This window comes from Arachis hypogaea, chromosome 8 (assembly GCF_003086295.3).
Source record: "Arachis hypogaea cultivar Tifrunner chromosome 8, arahy.Tifrunner.gnm2.J5K5, whole genome shotgun sequence".
Lineage (NCBI taxonomy): Eukaryota > Viridiplantae > Streptophyta > Magnoliopsida > Fabales > Fabaceae > Arachis > Arachis hypogaea.
This window is the reverse complement of record NC_092043.1, coordinates 13,210,719-13,225,621: the sequence shown is the minus strand read 5'-3', so window position 1 is coordinate 13,225,621 and position 14,903 is coordinate 13,210,719. Positions and strand designations below refer to the sequence as shown.

At 36.8% G+C, this 14,903-nt stretch overlaps 1 protein-coding gene and 1 non-coding gene across 2 annotated transcripts; one reads left to right on the top strand and one right to left on the bottom strand.

Moving 5' to 3' along the window:
* Positions 1-3,942: 3,942 nt before the first annotated feature.
* On the bottom strand, positions 3,943-7,570 carry LOC112706187 (protein PHOSPHATE-INDUCED 1). Its single transcript, XM_025757355.2, has one exon. The coding sequence runs from the start codon at positions 5,075-5,077 to the stop codon at positions 4,121-4,123; it is 957 nt and encodes a 318-aa protein (XP_025613140.1). The 5' UTR covers positions 5,078-7,570; the 3' UTR covers positions 3,943-4,120.
* Positions 7,571-8,171: 601 nt separating this feature from the next.
* Positions 8,172-8,256, top strand: TRNAM-CAU (transfer RNA methionine (anticodon CAU)). The gene is given in 2 exon segments: positions 8,172-8,209; positions 8,221-8,256. It is a non-coding gene; the product is annotated as a tRNA-Met (tRNA).
* Positions 8,257-14,903: the final 6,647 nt, after the last annotated feature.

Here is a 14,903-nt window from a genome sequence, read left to right as displayed (position 1 = left end):
TTTTGGCCGAATGAAAGCCCATAAAATACAATATTTTCTATATATTATTTAGCTATTGACAAGTAATAAATTATTAATTTACATTGTCTTCGTAATATGTTACTAAATTTGTTTATGAAAAATTACAGGAAATTCGAGTGATAGTTCTAATGGTGTGCATTTTCAATCGGTGTTGTCGAACATTACAAATAGCATTAATACAGATTTATTTTTGGATGATTTTTTTTAGAACTTGCTTATGGGAATGTACATGCACTTTGTATATTTTGATTTTCCTACTATTTATTCAATTATAAACTTTAACAGAAAATATGTTCAAAACTAATATCTCGAGTTATCTTATTGGTAATAACCCAACACCACATTGATCAAGGTCTCCAATTACTAATCTACACTCTGTAGATAAAAAAAATAATGTTCCAATATTAGTGATATTAGTAATTCGGATATCACACATGAAGCATATGATAGTTCATGTCATCAGACAAGTCAACAACATCTTCAACAAACATCAAATAATATCTACCAGTTACTATGTTAATATGTTTTTATTATTTAAAAACCAAACATTTAACTTTTTAATTGGTCTATTAAAAATAATCATTGGTATATGCTAAATAATTATTATAGATTCATTGGAGTACACAAATCGAATTAGATTGCAAAGGGATGTAAGACTGAACAGGAAGACTATGCTACTTCAAAAGAGACATGGTAAGATAAACATGATAGATTGTAATTATCACAAAGCTAAAATTTTACTTTTTTTATCTTTAATACTACCTTCATAATATATATTCATAATTCAGCTGATTCAAACATTTAACATATATTCATTTTTCTTTTTTTATAATATAAAATACTTGATGTATTATCTCTAATGATTACAGGAGCAAGTACATTTAATTCAAATTTAGATACTAAAAAAAGAATTAGAAGAAGTGTGCATAGCTGAAAAAAAGACACCTGATACAAAGAGAAACATTTTTGAAGGAATTGACTACAAATCTTTCAAAAAGTTTTCAAGAAGTTGAGAATATTATTGAAAATACGACTATTTTAGATGATTCTGTGCAAATTTAATACCCAGCCATATTCGATGTTGCTGAGAATACAGGTAATTTAAGAGGTAGCAATATCAGCACTTTATTATTTACTATTGTTATGCTTTTTATAAACAAAAAATTATCGTTTAGTGTTCAAGTTTTAAAATTCAAACTAAGATATGGTTATATATTATAATTTTTGTATTTGAACATTGATTTATTGTAAAACTTAAATCTTGAGGTTGGCACAATGAAATTGTATTATATGATCTCATCTTTTTAATCTATAAATTGCATTCTTTGGTAATCTTTTATAAATATTATTTTTATACTTAACATGGTGAAAGAAAGGTATATTTTTATATAAATTATTTGTTGCAGATATAACTAAAACAATTTATTATCTTGGTGATTATTAGATGTGATAGATATTAATGACCCAGAATTTTTTGTCGGCATTGCGACGCCATGATATGGTATGAGGAGAGATCAGAGAAGTCCAAAACAGGATCCAATTTTGAGTTCTCAATATGTTGTATGCGAGGAAAGGTACAACTGCCGTTTTGAAGCACTTGATCGGACGCTCAGGAATCTTATGTCAGTTACCGATCAACATAAGACACATAAACCATTTGGTGGTAAGATTGTTGTTCTAGAAAGTGATTTCAGACAGATACTTCCGGTGATTCCGAAAGGAAGTAGACACGATATATTAGCATCCGCTATTAACTCATCCCAGTTTTGGTCATTTTGTAAGGTTCTGAAACTGCATATGAATATGAGGCTTCTAATGTCTTCTTTGGATCAAGATGAAGGTGAAATGAAGATATTTGCTAATTAGATACTTGATGTTGGAAATGGAAATATTATCTCTGTTGTTGGTGATGAATTAGAAGTTAAAATTTCAGATGATCTATTGATTACAACTACTGATGATCCTCTCTCTCATTTGGTAGACTTTGCATATCCAAATTTGTTGCAAAACATGTCAGATTACATATATTTTCAGAGTAGAGCAATTCTTGCACCCACACTTAAGAGTGTCGAGAAGGTAAACGATTTTGTCTTGACAATCTTTTCAGGGATGGAAAAGGAGTATTTGAGCTCTGACACAACATGTCAAGCTGATGAGAATGAAGATGTAAAACAAGAGTGGTTCACATCAGAGTTTCTAAATGACATCAAATGTTCGGGACTACTCAATCACAAGTTGACTTTGAAGCCAGGAGTCGCTGTAATGCTACTGCGAAACATAGACCAGACTTCAGGTTTATGCAACGGGACAAGATTAATAGTTAACAAACTTGGCAGCAACGTAATTGGAGCGACGGTAGTGAGCGGTAGAAATATTGGAGATAAAGTGTACATTCCAAGAATGAACTTGATCCCTTCAGATTCAGGATTGCCATTTAAGTTCCAACGGAGACAATTTTCATTAACAGTATGCTTTGCAATGACCATTAACATGAGTCAGGATCAATCATTATCACATGTACGGCTTTATTTGCCAAAATCAATGTTCATCTATGGACAACTTTATGTTGCTTTGTCAAGAGTTAAGAGTCGCAGTGGTCTCAGGGTTTTAATTCTAAACGAAGACGGCAATCCAAAGTCATCAACAACAAATGTCGTGTTCAAAGAGGTTTTTAATAATATTTAGGTAAGAATAATATTATTTTCATTTTAATAGCATGTTATGATTTACACTTTTGTACAAATCTTTACTATAGATATAACTAATTTATCTATAACTCTTTTTTCAAATTTGAAATGAAATGTGTAACAAGGAGCACAACATCCAATGATTTTCTAATGAAGTTAGTAAGATATTAGGTTGTTGATAAATTTTTATTAGCTTTTTGATATAAAATTTAGGGTAAAATTAACATGCTATTATTATAGTTATATATGTTCTTTTTTTTATCTCCCTCCTTATGGTTCAAGAATATTATAAACTTCGAACTCTTCTATTCATATTTTACTTTGAATAAAGATAAAATAACATATTTAACACGTTTATTATATAACGATGATGATAGTGTTATACTAAATTTAAAAAATATATGATTATAAAATATTATTTTTAATTTAATTTATCAAATTTAAATATAAGCCCGTGCATCGCACGGATTTAACACTAGTTATACATATTGTACAAATAAGTCATTATCTTCCTAGCAAGACTCATTTGAATGACATTTTAGTGCATGGTTCTAATTATAGGGCTTTCAAATATAATTCCCCCTAAATAGTAATATTTTGTAATAGGACGGTCCATGAGAGAGCAAAATTTACCAAAGTTGTTACAAAATAATCAAGATATACGTTTGAATCCCAAAGTTATTAGGAATATTTTTTAGGCATATACTTTAATAGACATCAAAATATCTAGATCTTTCTCCCCGTTTTTGTCTTATAATTATAAACTATATTAATAAAGAATATATTTACATATATATTCAACGGTACGTTATTATAACACGCTTGTTTATGTAACTAGAATCAATTTCTCCTAATTAAGGATCAAATACTGCTACTACTACCATCCTAATTAAAAATGATCATCATGTTTAGATATATAGTGGGGTGGCTTGAAGAGCATTAGCACCTAGCAAAACAGCACACCACGTGAAGAGCTCAGTCTACATTGGGACACACACTCACCAGTTGTTTTTCATTTTCTTCTTCTTCTCAAGTTCCACAATGGATATTTGTTATTTGTGCATATAACATGGTTCTGGATGGATCCAACGTGTAATATTTTCCAATTATAGTATCCACGTGGGCCATACGCAATAACCAAGTTCAGGAATTCCTCAAGTGTTTTCACTTTTTAATGAAAGAAAGAACGCAAGGACATTTTTGTTTTAACAGGAATAAACACATGAAACCATCGTTTGAAAGCAAACCGAAGTAAATTTGCTTCTATATCATTAATAATAATAATTAAGCAAAAGAAATAATAGAACAAATCAATGAATTTTCAATTTTATCCTACATGAAAGTGCTTTATTTTTACAATATACTAATCCAAATAGTACTAATCCGTGTTACTAATATAGCAGTTGGCATCCTCACACGAGCGTTGAGCACGAAGATGTAGAAGGATCGTAGAGAGCAGGAAGCAAGTACTTCCTTCCATTAGCACCATTTGCATTGTAGCTAGCACCGGTTGCGGAATCCACCAACAAGTTCCCAGCATAGCCAGGGTATGCACCTTTTCCATAAACCCCAGGGCAAGCTGAAGAAGCTTCTAGAGGCGCCTCAGCTGGGCCCTGGTAGTAACCGTTCCCGAAGGGGTTAGTGGCGGTTCCTGCCAAAAGGCTAGCAAGATTGATGACCATACCGTCTAGGCCCACGTCGTTGTTTGGAGCAACAAGTGGGGGGCTTTGAGGCCCGTAGATGGGCTGATGGAAGGGCCACGCGCACTGGCCCGGGCATTGTGTCTCGGAGTTACCAACCCAGATGTAAGCGAACTTGTTATTCTTTCCCTTCAAAGGAGAAGGAGAAGAAGAAGAACCGTGGGTCCCGCAGCGGGACATACAGAAGCCTTCCACTGCCACGTCAGCGGAGGTTAGAACGACGTTGATGGCGTCTTTCTGGTCCCCCTTTGATGCCAACTCAACGAGATTCTTGCTCGTTAAGGATTTCCCCAGAGAGTAACTCTCATCGAGAATCTGTTTTCCCAGTGAAAGTGAAAGAGAGGAAGTTCCCTTCTTCTTGGAGGTGAGGTGGTAGTATTTCTCGGTGGTTTTCCACCACGTGGCAACGGATGGTTGGTTGGTTTGAGGCGGTGATGTGAGGGAGGTTATGAAGTCGGAAACTATGGCCTTTTGGGAGGGTTTGAATTGACCGTACCATATGAGGTTAACGGAGATTTTGCCGTACAGTAACGGACCGTTATGGTAGCGGAGTAGCTGGGATTCGTCTTGAACCAGCTCCTTCATGTTTCTAGCAGCTAAAGAAAGTTGGAAGAGTGAAATGAGAAGAAAGATTTTGATAATGCATTGAGAAGAAAATAAAGTGGCCATGTTTTTGTGAAAATGGATTCTGACCAAAGCAGAGATTGCTAGCGGTCTTTTCTTTTTTTTTTTTTTTTTAAGTGGAAGCTGAGATAGCGAATGAGATTTTGTTTTGTGGATTGGATGTGGGGGATTGGGAAGAGTATTTATAGGTCCCAGGCAAGGCAAGGGTTTAATTCAGGACTTAGGAGTTTTTAATTTATCGTATTTGAATTGAATAAAATGTGGTTTTAACTGTGTGGAACTTGCGAAGAAAGATAGTGATTAGTGTACTTGATTAAAGGAGAGGTGACTTTTGTGTGTGGGAAGTGGTTAGCCCTTCTGGCATTTACGAGCCACGGCTTGTCCAGTAAGTAAGGTAGAGGGACCCCCCTTCCCTCCGAAAACTACTCTAATCCCACCTCTCCATGAGCAAGTGAAGCTCACGCGCTGAACTAAAATGTGTCTTCTTATGGAGCGTGAGAGGCAAGGCAGTGTGGGTAATGGGGATGCATTTAAAAAAGGGGTTCTGAGTAAAAGAAAGAAAGTGCAATCCTTTGTTGAAATAAGTGATGAGGTCTTTATTGTTTTTGTGGGGATGGCTACGTGACAAGAGCGTTACAGCTTAGGAACAGTTTGATTATTTTGAAGAATGGTGGATTGTCAAAATTGGCCATTGGGTGTAGGCTTCTCAGGTAAGGGACTAGAAGGGTATAATGGGAAGAATAGGAAGCGGGAATTATGGGGCAAAGCAAAGAGAGACGTTAGGATATATGCCAGCCTGGATGGTGTGTATTTTTATTGGGGAACGGGTATTGATCCAACTGGCACTTAACCATAGCCCCAAACGAAAGGAGTATCCAAGGAAGCACGTGACTGAATGCGCCACCCCTCATTCGATAATTATCCACGCGCCACTCACGTGACCTCACACGGTGGATGCCTCCTTCCACCTCTGCCTGTATACCTGTACCTATCTATTATACATATAGCCTCAAAGGACAAAGGCTCACACGTTGCTCGACATTATTATGGTGCTAAGCATTAATGTTATACAAAATTCTGTAAGAAACAAAAATGTTACACAAATTAAATGTTAAATCTAAACCGCTAAAGTTTGTAACTCAAGTGTTGTTAAGTTTAGCAACTCTTGTCATTCAATAAAATCATAAATTAGAAGTTGTATTAATTTAATAGTAATACTATATCACTAGTAAATATTATCATTTTAGAATAATATTAATTATTTGTATTTACATTTACAAAAAATTAATAAAATTTGCACACATGATATAGTTCGTATCCATATTTTGATATTAATAAAATTTATTTATTGAAAATAATTTAATATTTATACTAATCAAAATTATTAAAACTGTTGGCCTTAAGATTTTCTTATTAATTTAATATTCAGTTCAATTTTATTTTATTTTTATCTTGACATTAAAAGAGAGGTTAAACCTATCCTATAAACTTATGTTATAGTTTCCTGCGGCAGCATGATGGCAATTAATGACTAGTACACTGTCGCTAATATATGATCAACTTACTTAATGTTCAGTTATGGCTTGAGGACTACATTGATTTTTGATAATTTAATGTATTTAAGGGTTATTACTTAATTACTTATTATTAGTAGTAGGCCAGATGCGTTCCACTTGCACCTTGCACTTTCTCTGCACCTCTGAAACTGAAAAAATGACACAACATAATTGCCTTTACGTAGTTATTAACTGGGCACATATATTATTTTATGGTGTTGCTAACCTAAAATCACGAGAACAAATATAGATAATAAACAATAAGCCAGATTCACGAGGGAATAGCACTAAGCTAATTTTTTTAGTGTGAGTTTTATGTATATTTACGAAAGAAACACTTGCTGGGTGTCCGCTTACAATGGCCTAAATTCCCGATAGTCGCAAAAACAAGCCCAGCGAATGTGATGGTGCATGCACCTCTGGATTGAATAAAGTTTTCAGACAAATACTTATTTTATCATTAACGTAGTACTTGGTATAGTTTTTAAAAATGTATCTGAAAAAATTATCCTATAATTTAATAATTTATACGCTATGAATCTATGATATAAATTTCAACTTACATAATACTTATTTTAAGGTATGTGAGTGAGGTTTTGAATTGAAATAATTTTTGGGCACACCAGTTTCTCCTATATCTTGAACAAGGTCAAAGAATCTAACGACATTATTAGCTAATACTAACAAATAATTAGGTCAACACGCACATTACGTCTTTATTAATATTTAGGAACTTAATTCGTTGCGTTGAATATATTTCATTGGATTCGGTCTGTCCGTGATACAGAGGACTGGATGGTAGCTGTGCGAGCTAGATATTAATCAATGGAGTCATCAATTGATATTGTGAATTGCCCATAATCTCCTCTTGAATGTTTGGTGGGATTAACAATACATAGCTTTTTTATATACATTTGGGGTTGGTATCGTATATAAATGGGGGAGCTGCTACCTTGGCCAACAGCTTGGTGTCCGCTCATGTTTTTCAAGCAAACTCAATCATAGAGGATAGAGCTTTTATTTTATGCCTCCTTTTTTTTTTAATTTTCCTTTGGTCCTATCCGATAACACACCAAGAAAGGCATTTATTTGGATTTGCATAGGAAAGTTCCGGAAGCAGTACGCTAGGTGTTAATGTAACACTACATGTAAATAGTTTCGTAAAAAATTATAAATTATAGCAGGGACGAGGTGCGCTAGAATAATGCACACAACACTGTCAACACACACCAATTTAGTTGAAAGGTTATCGTCGGGGGACATGTAAAAGGAGGCCATAGAATTATTCTATTTTCTTTTTCTCTGGTCAAAGGTCATATAATTAAATGGGACTATGAATAGTTTTACTTTTATAACACAAGTTAGTATCTAGGTTGGGCTTGAGCTGACCACGCTGTATTGCTGAAATCTAATCAACTAATCAAACAATCCCTTTGTCTTCCAGTTTAATGGAAAAACAGACAAGGGGGAACTAGGGAATTGAAATTAGCAAACATTATGTGTTAACTCTTACGAGAAAGGATGAAACCACGATTAAGTGATTAATTAAACTTTAAAAATAAATCTGCTGAAAAAATCACAACGGGGTGGTGGCGCAGTTGGCTAGCGCGTAGGTCTCATAGCTTAAGAGTGATCCTGAGGTCGAGAGTTCGAGCCTCTCTCACCCCATTTTGCTTTCTTTTTATTTATTTTTTTCCTTTGTTCTTGGTTTTTGGTCATGTTTGTTTTCTTTTTTCATGAGGTTTGTGAAGGAAATGCTCCTACGGCCCAATATAAATGGAATAATTAGTCCATCGATAGCATATTAATCTTATACCAAAAAAAAAAAATCTTCCACATCCAAAAAACCATCATATTAATCTTCCTAAGATCTTGTCGTGTCTTTTCATGAAGTGGACTAATCGGCCTATCAATATTATTCAGTCCGAATGCAAGAAAACTTTCTTTTAGCAAACACAAATACTACGAAAAGTCCCAGTCCAAAAAAAAAAAAAAATACTACCAAAAGGTATCATGAAAAATAGGGGGGAAATGACACTTTAGCAACTTTTCAAAATACCTTAAACTATAAAGGTTGGAAAAAGAGTGATCCAAATAACATATCTTAAGAAAAAGTTGTTATTGTTCTCCAAAATAAAATGGTTGACCGAATATGTGGTACCAATAAATTATTCACCTTCTCTTTTGTAGTTTTTTCTGGTAATAATTAACATATCTATAAACTTAGATTACTATAGATTGGTGTAACTTAAATTTTAATATTTAATTTAGTTGAATAATATAATATTAGTTTTCTTTAAATAATTTATAAAAAGGAATTTTTTTTAAAGAGTATAATTAAGTGAAGAATAAAGATCTTCACCAAATTTACAAAAAAATGTGTATTGCACGTGATATGGTCGCCTTTAAATGCGAGCTATAACTCAGCATTATAGCCGTTATCACTAAGAGCTGTAACTGTCACCCGTTATAAGCTCGGCCTTTCATAAGCCATAACTAGGTCAGAATTATATTCCTACCATAACCGACGATCAAATGGCACATCAGTCAGTTACAATATCAATTATTTCGAAACTGGCGATTAATGTCAAAAACGTAACAGACGAGGAGCTCACCATATAAAGCAAGGTAAGATATTCTACCAAGTCAAGTTTTTCAGAAAATACAATATACTGACTTAGACTTCGGAGTGCCTTTGCAGGTACACTCCCCCCTTTTTTCGTTGCTCGTCTTTTCACATCCCTTCACAAGGAAGAAAGCTCGGATTCAAAGATCAGGTGTTCAAGCCTTTGAGGTGATAGCTCGGCAATCAACAACCGATCTATTTCGCAAGCAAGATCAATTGGCGCCCACCATGGGGCCGAAGAGATAAAATTCTTTCTTTTGGTTCCATTGTTTTCGCTCGCACCCATGGCTGACGTACCACCTCCTTCCACATCCGAACTTATGCGAATGGTAACCGAGTTACAACAAGCCAATCAGCGAATGGCAGATGAAAATCAAATAATGGACGCTCAAATTGCTGAACTGAACCATGCTCGGATCGAGAAGATTAACGCTTGTTGACAACAAACAGAAAACAATGAGCATCATTCTGACCCCTCCCACGTTTCGGAGACCAATCAGGCTGAGGAAGCCCAACTTGAAGACGAAAACGAGGAACCTGACGAACTTATAGGACCTTTCACGCCAGAAGTAATGAACTTCGAGCTACCAAAAAGATTCACCCTACCACTAATCCTCACACCTTATGATGGGCTCGGAGATCTGAAGAAATTTCTCAAAAAATTCCGATCGATAATGATCGTCAACGGTGCATCTGATATTATTTTATATCATTGCTTTCCAAATTATTTAGATGGTCCTGCACTTGATTGGTTGTGTGCTTTGCCTGCAGGTTCTATTTCAAGATTCCAACAACTGGCCAAGCTATTTGAAGAACACTTTGCTGGATCTGTAATTTACCTGCACGATTCGGATTATCTGAATACAATCAAACAAGTACAAAATAAAAGTCTGAAGGATTATATGACTCGCTTCACCAAGGTCGCCATTAGCATACCAGACCTTCACCCTGAAGTCCATCTTCACGCAATCAAAAGCGGACTCCAGCCCAAAAAATTCCAAGAAACCATTGCTGTGGCTAAGCCGAAAACTCTTGCCGAGTTTCGTGAGAAGGCGAAAGGTCAAATTGATATTGAAGAACTAAGAGAAGCCCAAAAGTCGGACAAAACACATTTCAGAGACGACGACAAGGTGCCAAACAGTAAGAAAAATTTTAAACTAACTCCTCGGTTTGATTCTTATACGCAGTTCAACGCCAAACACGAGGATATCATCAAAGAAATCCTGAATTCGAAATTAATCAAACCACCAAGGAAGGATGGTACCTATCAAGATGCTAAGAACGTGGATAAGTCCAAGTATTGTGCATTCCACCAAAAGCACAGCCACACTACCAAAGACTGTGTGGTGGCAAAAGACCTCTTGAAAAGACTAGCTCGATAAGGCCACCTCGACAAATATATTGGAGGAGACATGCATAAACGTCCCACAACCAATGACCTACCCGAACAACCACAACGGGGCAAAGAAAAGGCAACACCAAGCACTTATGAAAGGCCCCGAGGTATAATTAATTGTATTTCAGGAGGATACGCCAGCAGAGGACATTCAAATTCAGCTAGGAAAAGATCGTACCGAGCAATATACTCGGCGGACAGCCCAGGCGTTGGAACCGAGATCAGCACCCCACTCCCACAAGTCACATTCACACATGCGGACTTCAATTCTAATATACAAAACCTAGATGACCCTGTTGTCATCACCCTACAATTGGGAGACTTGTTGGTAAAGAAGGTCCTCCTGGATCTCGGAAGCAGTGCTGGCATTCTTTTTTACTCAACATTTCAAAAAATGAAGTTAAGCAACAATATTCTGCAGTCAACAGGTGGAGACCTAGTCGGTTTCTCGGGTGAGCGAGTTTCGATAATAGGATCAGTGTGGTTACACACCACACTAGGTGAACATCCTCTTTCAACAACATGCGACATTCAATATTTAGTAGTAGACTGCTTAAGTCCATATAATCTTATACTTGGCTGACCTTTTTTAAACAAGTTCGGCACAATTGTATCTACAGTTCACCTGTGTATTAAGTTTCCTCTGCAGGACGATCATGTCGTGACAATCCATGGAGACCATAAGGAAGCACGACAATGCTACAATATCAGCATGAAATTACAAAATCATTCACAACAGCAAATCAACAATGTCGACATTAACAACAACAACTCAGCACTGGCCGACCTAGATCCAAGAGCTGACTTTCGAGAAAGACCTTCACCATCTGATGACTTGCAAAAAGTGTATTTCACTGATGACCCTAACAAATTCACCTTTGTAGGAAAATCAGTCAACGGGAAAGAGCAGGAAGCCATCACCACCTTTCTATAACAGCAAGCCGACCTGTTCGCATGGACACCTTCTGATATGCCCGGCATCGATCCACACGTCATCAGCCATAAGCTAGCAATAAACCCATCTGCACGACCTGTGCAACAAAAGAAAAGAAAACTCGGGGATGAGAAAAGAAGAGCATCATTAGAAGAAACTCAAAAGCTGATCAATGCAAATTTCATTACAGAAATCAGATTCACTACATGGCTAGCCAATGTGGTAATGGTAAGAAAACAAAACGGTAAATGGCGCATGTGCATCGACTTCACTGATTTAAACAAATCATGCCTGAAATATTCCTAGCCCTTACCATCCATAGACTCTTTGGTAGATAACGCTTCCGGTTACGCTACCTTAAGTTTTATGGATGCCTACTCGGGCTATAACCAAATTCTCATGCACCCTTCTGATCAAAGTAAAACGGCATTCATTACTGACTTCGGTAATTACTGCTATAAAGTTACCCTTTGGACTATAGAATGCAGAAGCAACTTACTAACATCTCATGGACAAAGTTTTTGCCAAACAGCTCGGCCGAAATATAGAAGTATACATTGACGACATGGTCGCCAAAACCAAGGTCGGCAACAACCATATCACAGACTTAACAGAAATATTTGACCAACTACGCAAATACAACATGCGTCTAAACCTAGAAAAATGCGCTTTTGCAGTACAAGGTGGTAAGTTTTTGGGTTTTTTGTTAACAAGCAGGGGCATTGAGGCAAATCCAGAGAAATGCCGAGCAGTTCTGGATATGGCAAGCCCAAAGACGGTAAAAAAGTACAACGACTAATAGGAAGACTTGCTGCACTATCTAGATTTGTTCCATGCTTAGCTTCAAAGTCAATACCTTTTTTTCCAAACAATAAAAAAGAAAAATAAGTTTCAATGGACCGATGATTATGAAAGAGCTTTTACCGCATTAAAAACAACTCTCTCACAACCTCCGGTCCTACAAAAGCCCATTAAAGGGGAAGATTTATTCATATATTTATCAGTTACTGACTGGGTGATAAGCTCTGCTCTTGTTGCAGAACGGGACAAAATTCAATTTTCAATATACTTCGTCAGTAAAACACTTCAACACGCCGAGATTAATTATCCGAGAATAGAAAAACTCGCCTTGACAGTAGTATTCTCGGCAAGAAGACTCAGACCTTATTTTCACAGCCATGTCATCAATGTTAGAACAGATTATCCACTACGACAAGTCTTACACAAGCCAGACATTGCAAGAAGACTAATCAAATGGTCAATAGAATTGTCGGAGTTCGACATCAGATACCAATCAAGAGGGCCGATTAAATCGCAGTTCTTAGCCGACTTTATTGCAGAACTTACAATACCCTCGGAGGAGGACCACACCAAACAATGGAAATTATATATAGACAGCTCATCCAACAAAGAAGGTTGTGGAGCTGGAATACGTCTAGAGGCCGATGATGGCTCTATCCTCGAGCATTCCTTACCCTTGTCTTTTAAAGCAAGCAACAATCAATCCGAATATAAAGCCCTCGCTGCAGGACTCCGACTATGTTTAGACCTACACATATCTGCTATAGAGGTATACTGTGACTCCTTATTGGTCGTTCAACAGGTAAACGACCTTTTCCAAGTAAGAGATCCTCTTCTATCTCAATATCTACTTTTAGTAAAAGATCTTATTTCAAAGTTTTCAAAATTCAAAATACAACACATCCCACGGGAACAAAACCAAAGGGCCGATATTTTATCCAAATTCAGAAGTTCCCAGCGTTACTCTAACAGATGTATTAAGTGTTACACAGGAAAACGATTGGCGGGACGATTTCATCGAATATTTACAAACAGGCCATATACCAGCAGGAATTGACAATGCAAAAAGATTCCGACGACAAGCAACCTTTTTCACATTGCTTAATGGAACTTTGTACCCACGAGGATATACTCGGCCATTGCTCAAATGCCTTAACAAGGCAGACGCCGAGATAGCATTGTCCGAAGCACATGAGAGAATATGCGGAACACATACAGGAGCTCGGAGCCTAGCTTCCAAAATACTCCGCGTAGGTTTCTTTTGGCCGACGTTAAAGCATGATAGCAAAAGCAAGGTTCAAATGTGTGACAATTGTCAGAAGCACGCCTCCGTCATACATATTTCGGCCGAGAATATGCATCTTTTCGATGTCATATGGCCTTTCAACCAATGGGGCCTCGATATACTCGGACCATTCCCTACAGCACTGGGTCAGGTAAAGTTCCTAATCGTCGCAATTGACTATTTCTCCAAATGGGTTGAAGCCCAACCTTTGGCTAAAATTACATCCCAACAGATTATATATTTCATTTGGAAAAACATTATTTGCCGTGTTGGCATTCCTCAACATATTATCACTGACAATGGTCGCCAGTTTGCCGATCAGAAGTTTCAAACTTTTTTGCAAGGCCTCAAAATCAGACAGCACTTTGCTTCCGTCGAGCATCCTCAAACAAACAGACTCGCAGAAGCAGCAAACAAGGTCATATTACATGCACTCGAAAAGAAACTAGATGACGCTAAAGGCCTCTGGGCCGAGCTAATACCTGAAGTCCTTTGGGGATACAACACAATACCACAATCTTCAACCAAGAAAGTACCGTTTCGATTGATATACGGCTCCGAAGCTATGATACCACTAGAAGTCTCACAAAGGTCAATCAGAACTCAACTACACCGCCAAGATGAAACTCGGCGAGTCGACCTAAATGTTATTGAAGAAATAAGAGACTTAGCTACACTCCGCCAACTTGCAGCACAACAAGCAATAGCCCGACGACACAATAGATCTGTCAAAAGCCGATCATTCACAGAGGGCGACTTAGTACTTCGAAAAACAGAGGTTTCACAAAAACCACCATCCCATGGAAAGCTCGTCGCAAATTGGGACGGCCCATACCGAGTAACACAAGTCCTCGGCAACGGAGCGTATAGATTAGAATCATTAAATGGTACAGTCTTACCTAATACTTGGAATGTTTCCTCTCTAAAAAAATTTTATAGTTAAAAGTCAGGGACAGGCTTGTACTCTTTTTCCTACTACCAAGATTTTTCCCAACAAGGGTTTTGTTTGGAGAGGTTTTAATGAGGCTTGCCTACCTGCACCTTTGTAATCAAAGGTCCATCAATACATCTAACATCCTATATTTTCTACTTTACTCTATCTTTCATTGAGAATTTTTAATCTCTTTTTGAACTTATATTTTTATTATGCTGACTTCTATTTAGAGTTGAACTCACCAGATTTTACCGAACAAATCGGATAAATAAATTACCGGTCTCCATCAATCATTACTATCTCTCCAACTATATCTTCATCAGATATAACCGATCTCAA

Coding starts and splice junctions, on each gene's coding strand:
- LOC112706187 (XM_025757355.2), bottom strand. CDS start 5,077: ATGGCCACTTTATTTTCTTCTCAATGCATTATCAAAATCTTTCTTCTC.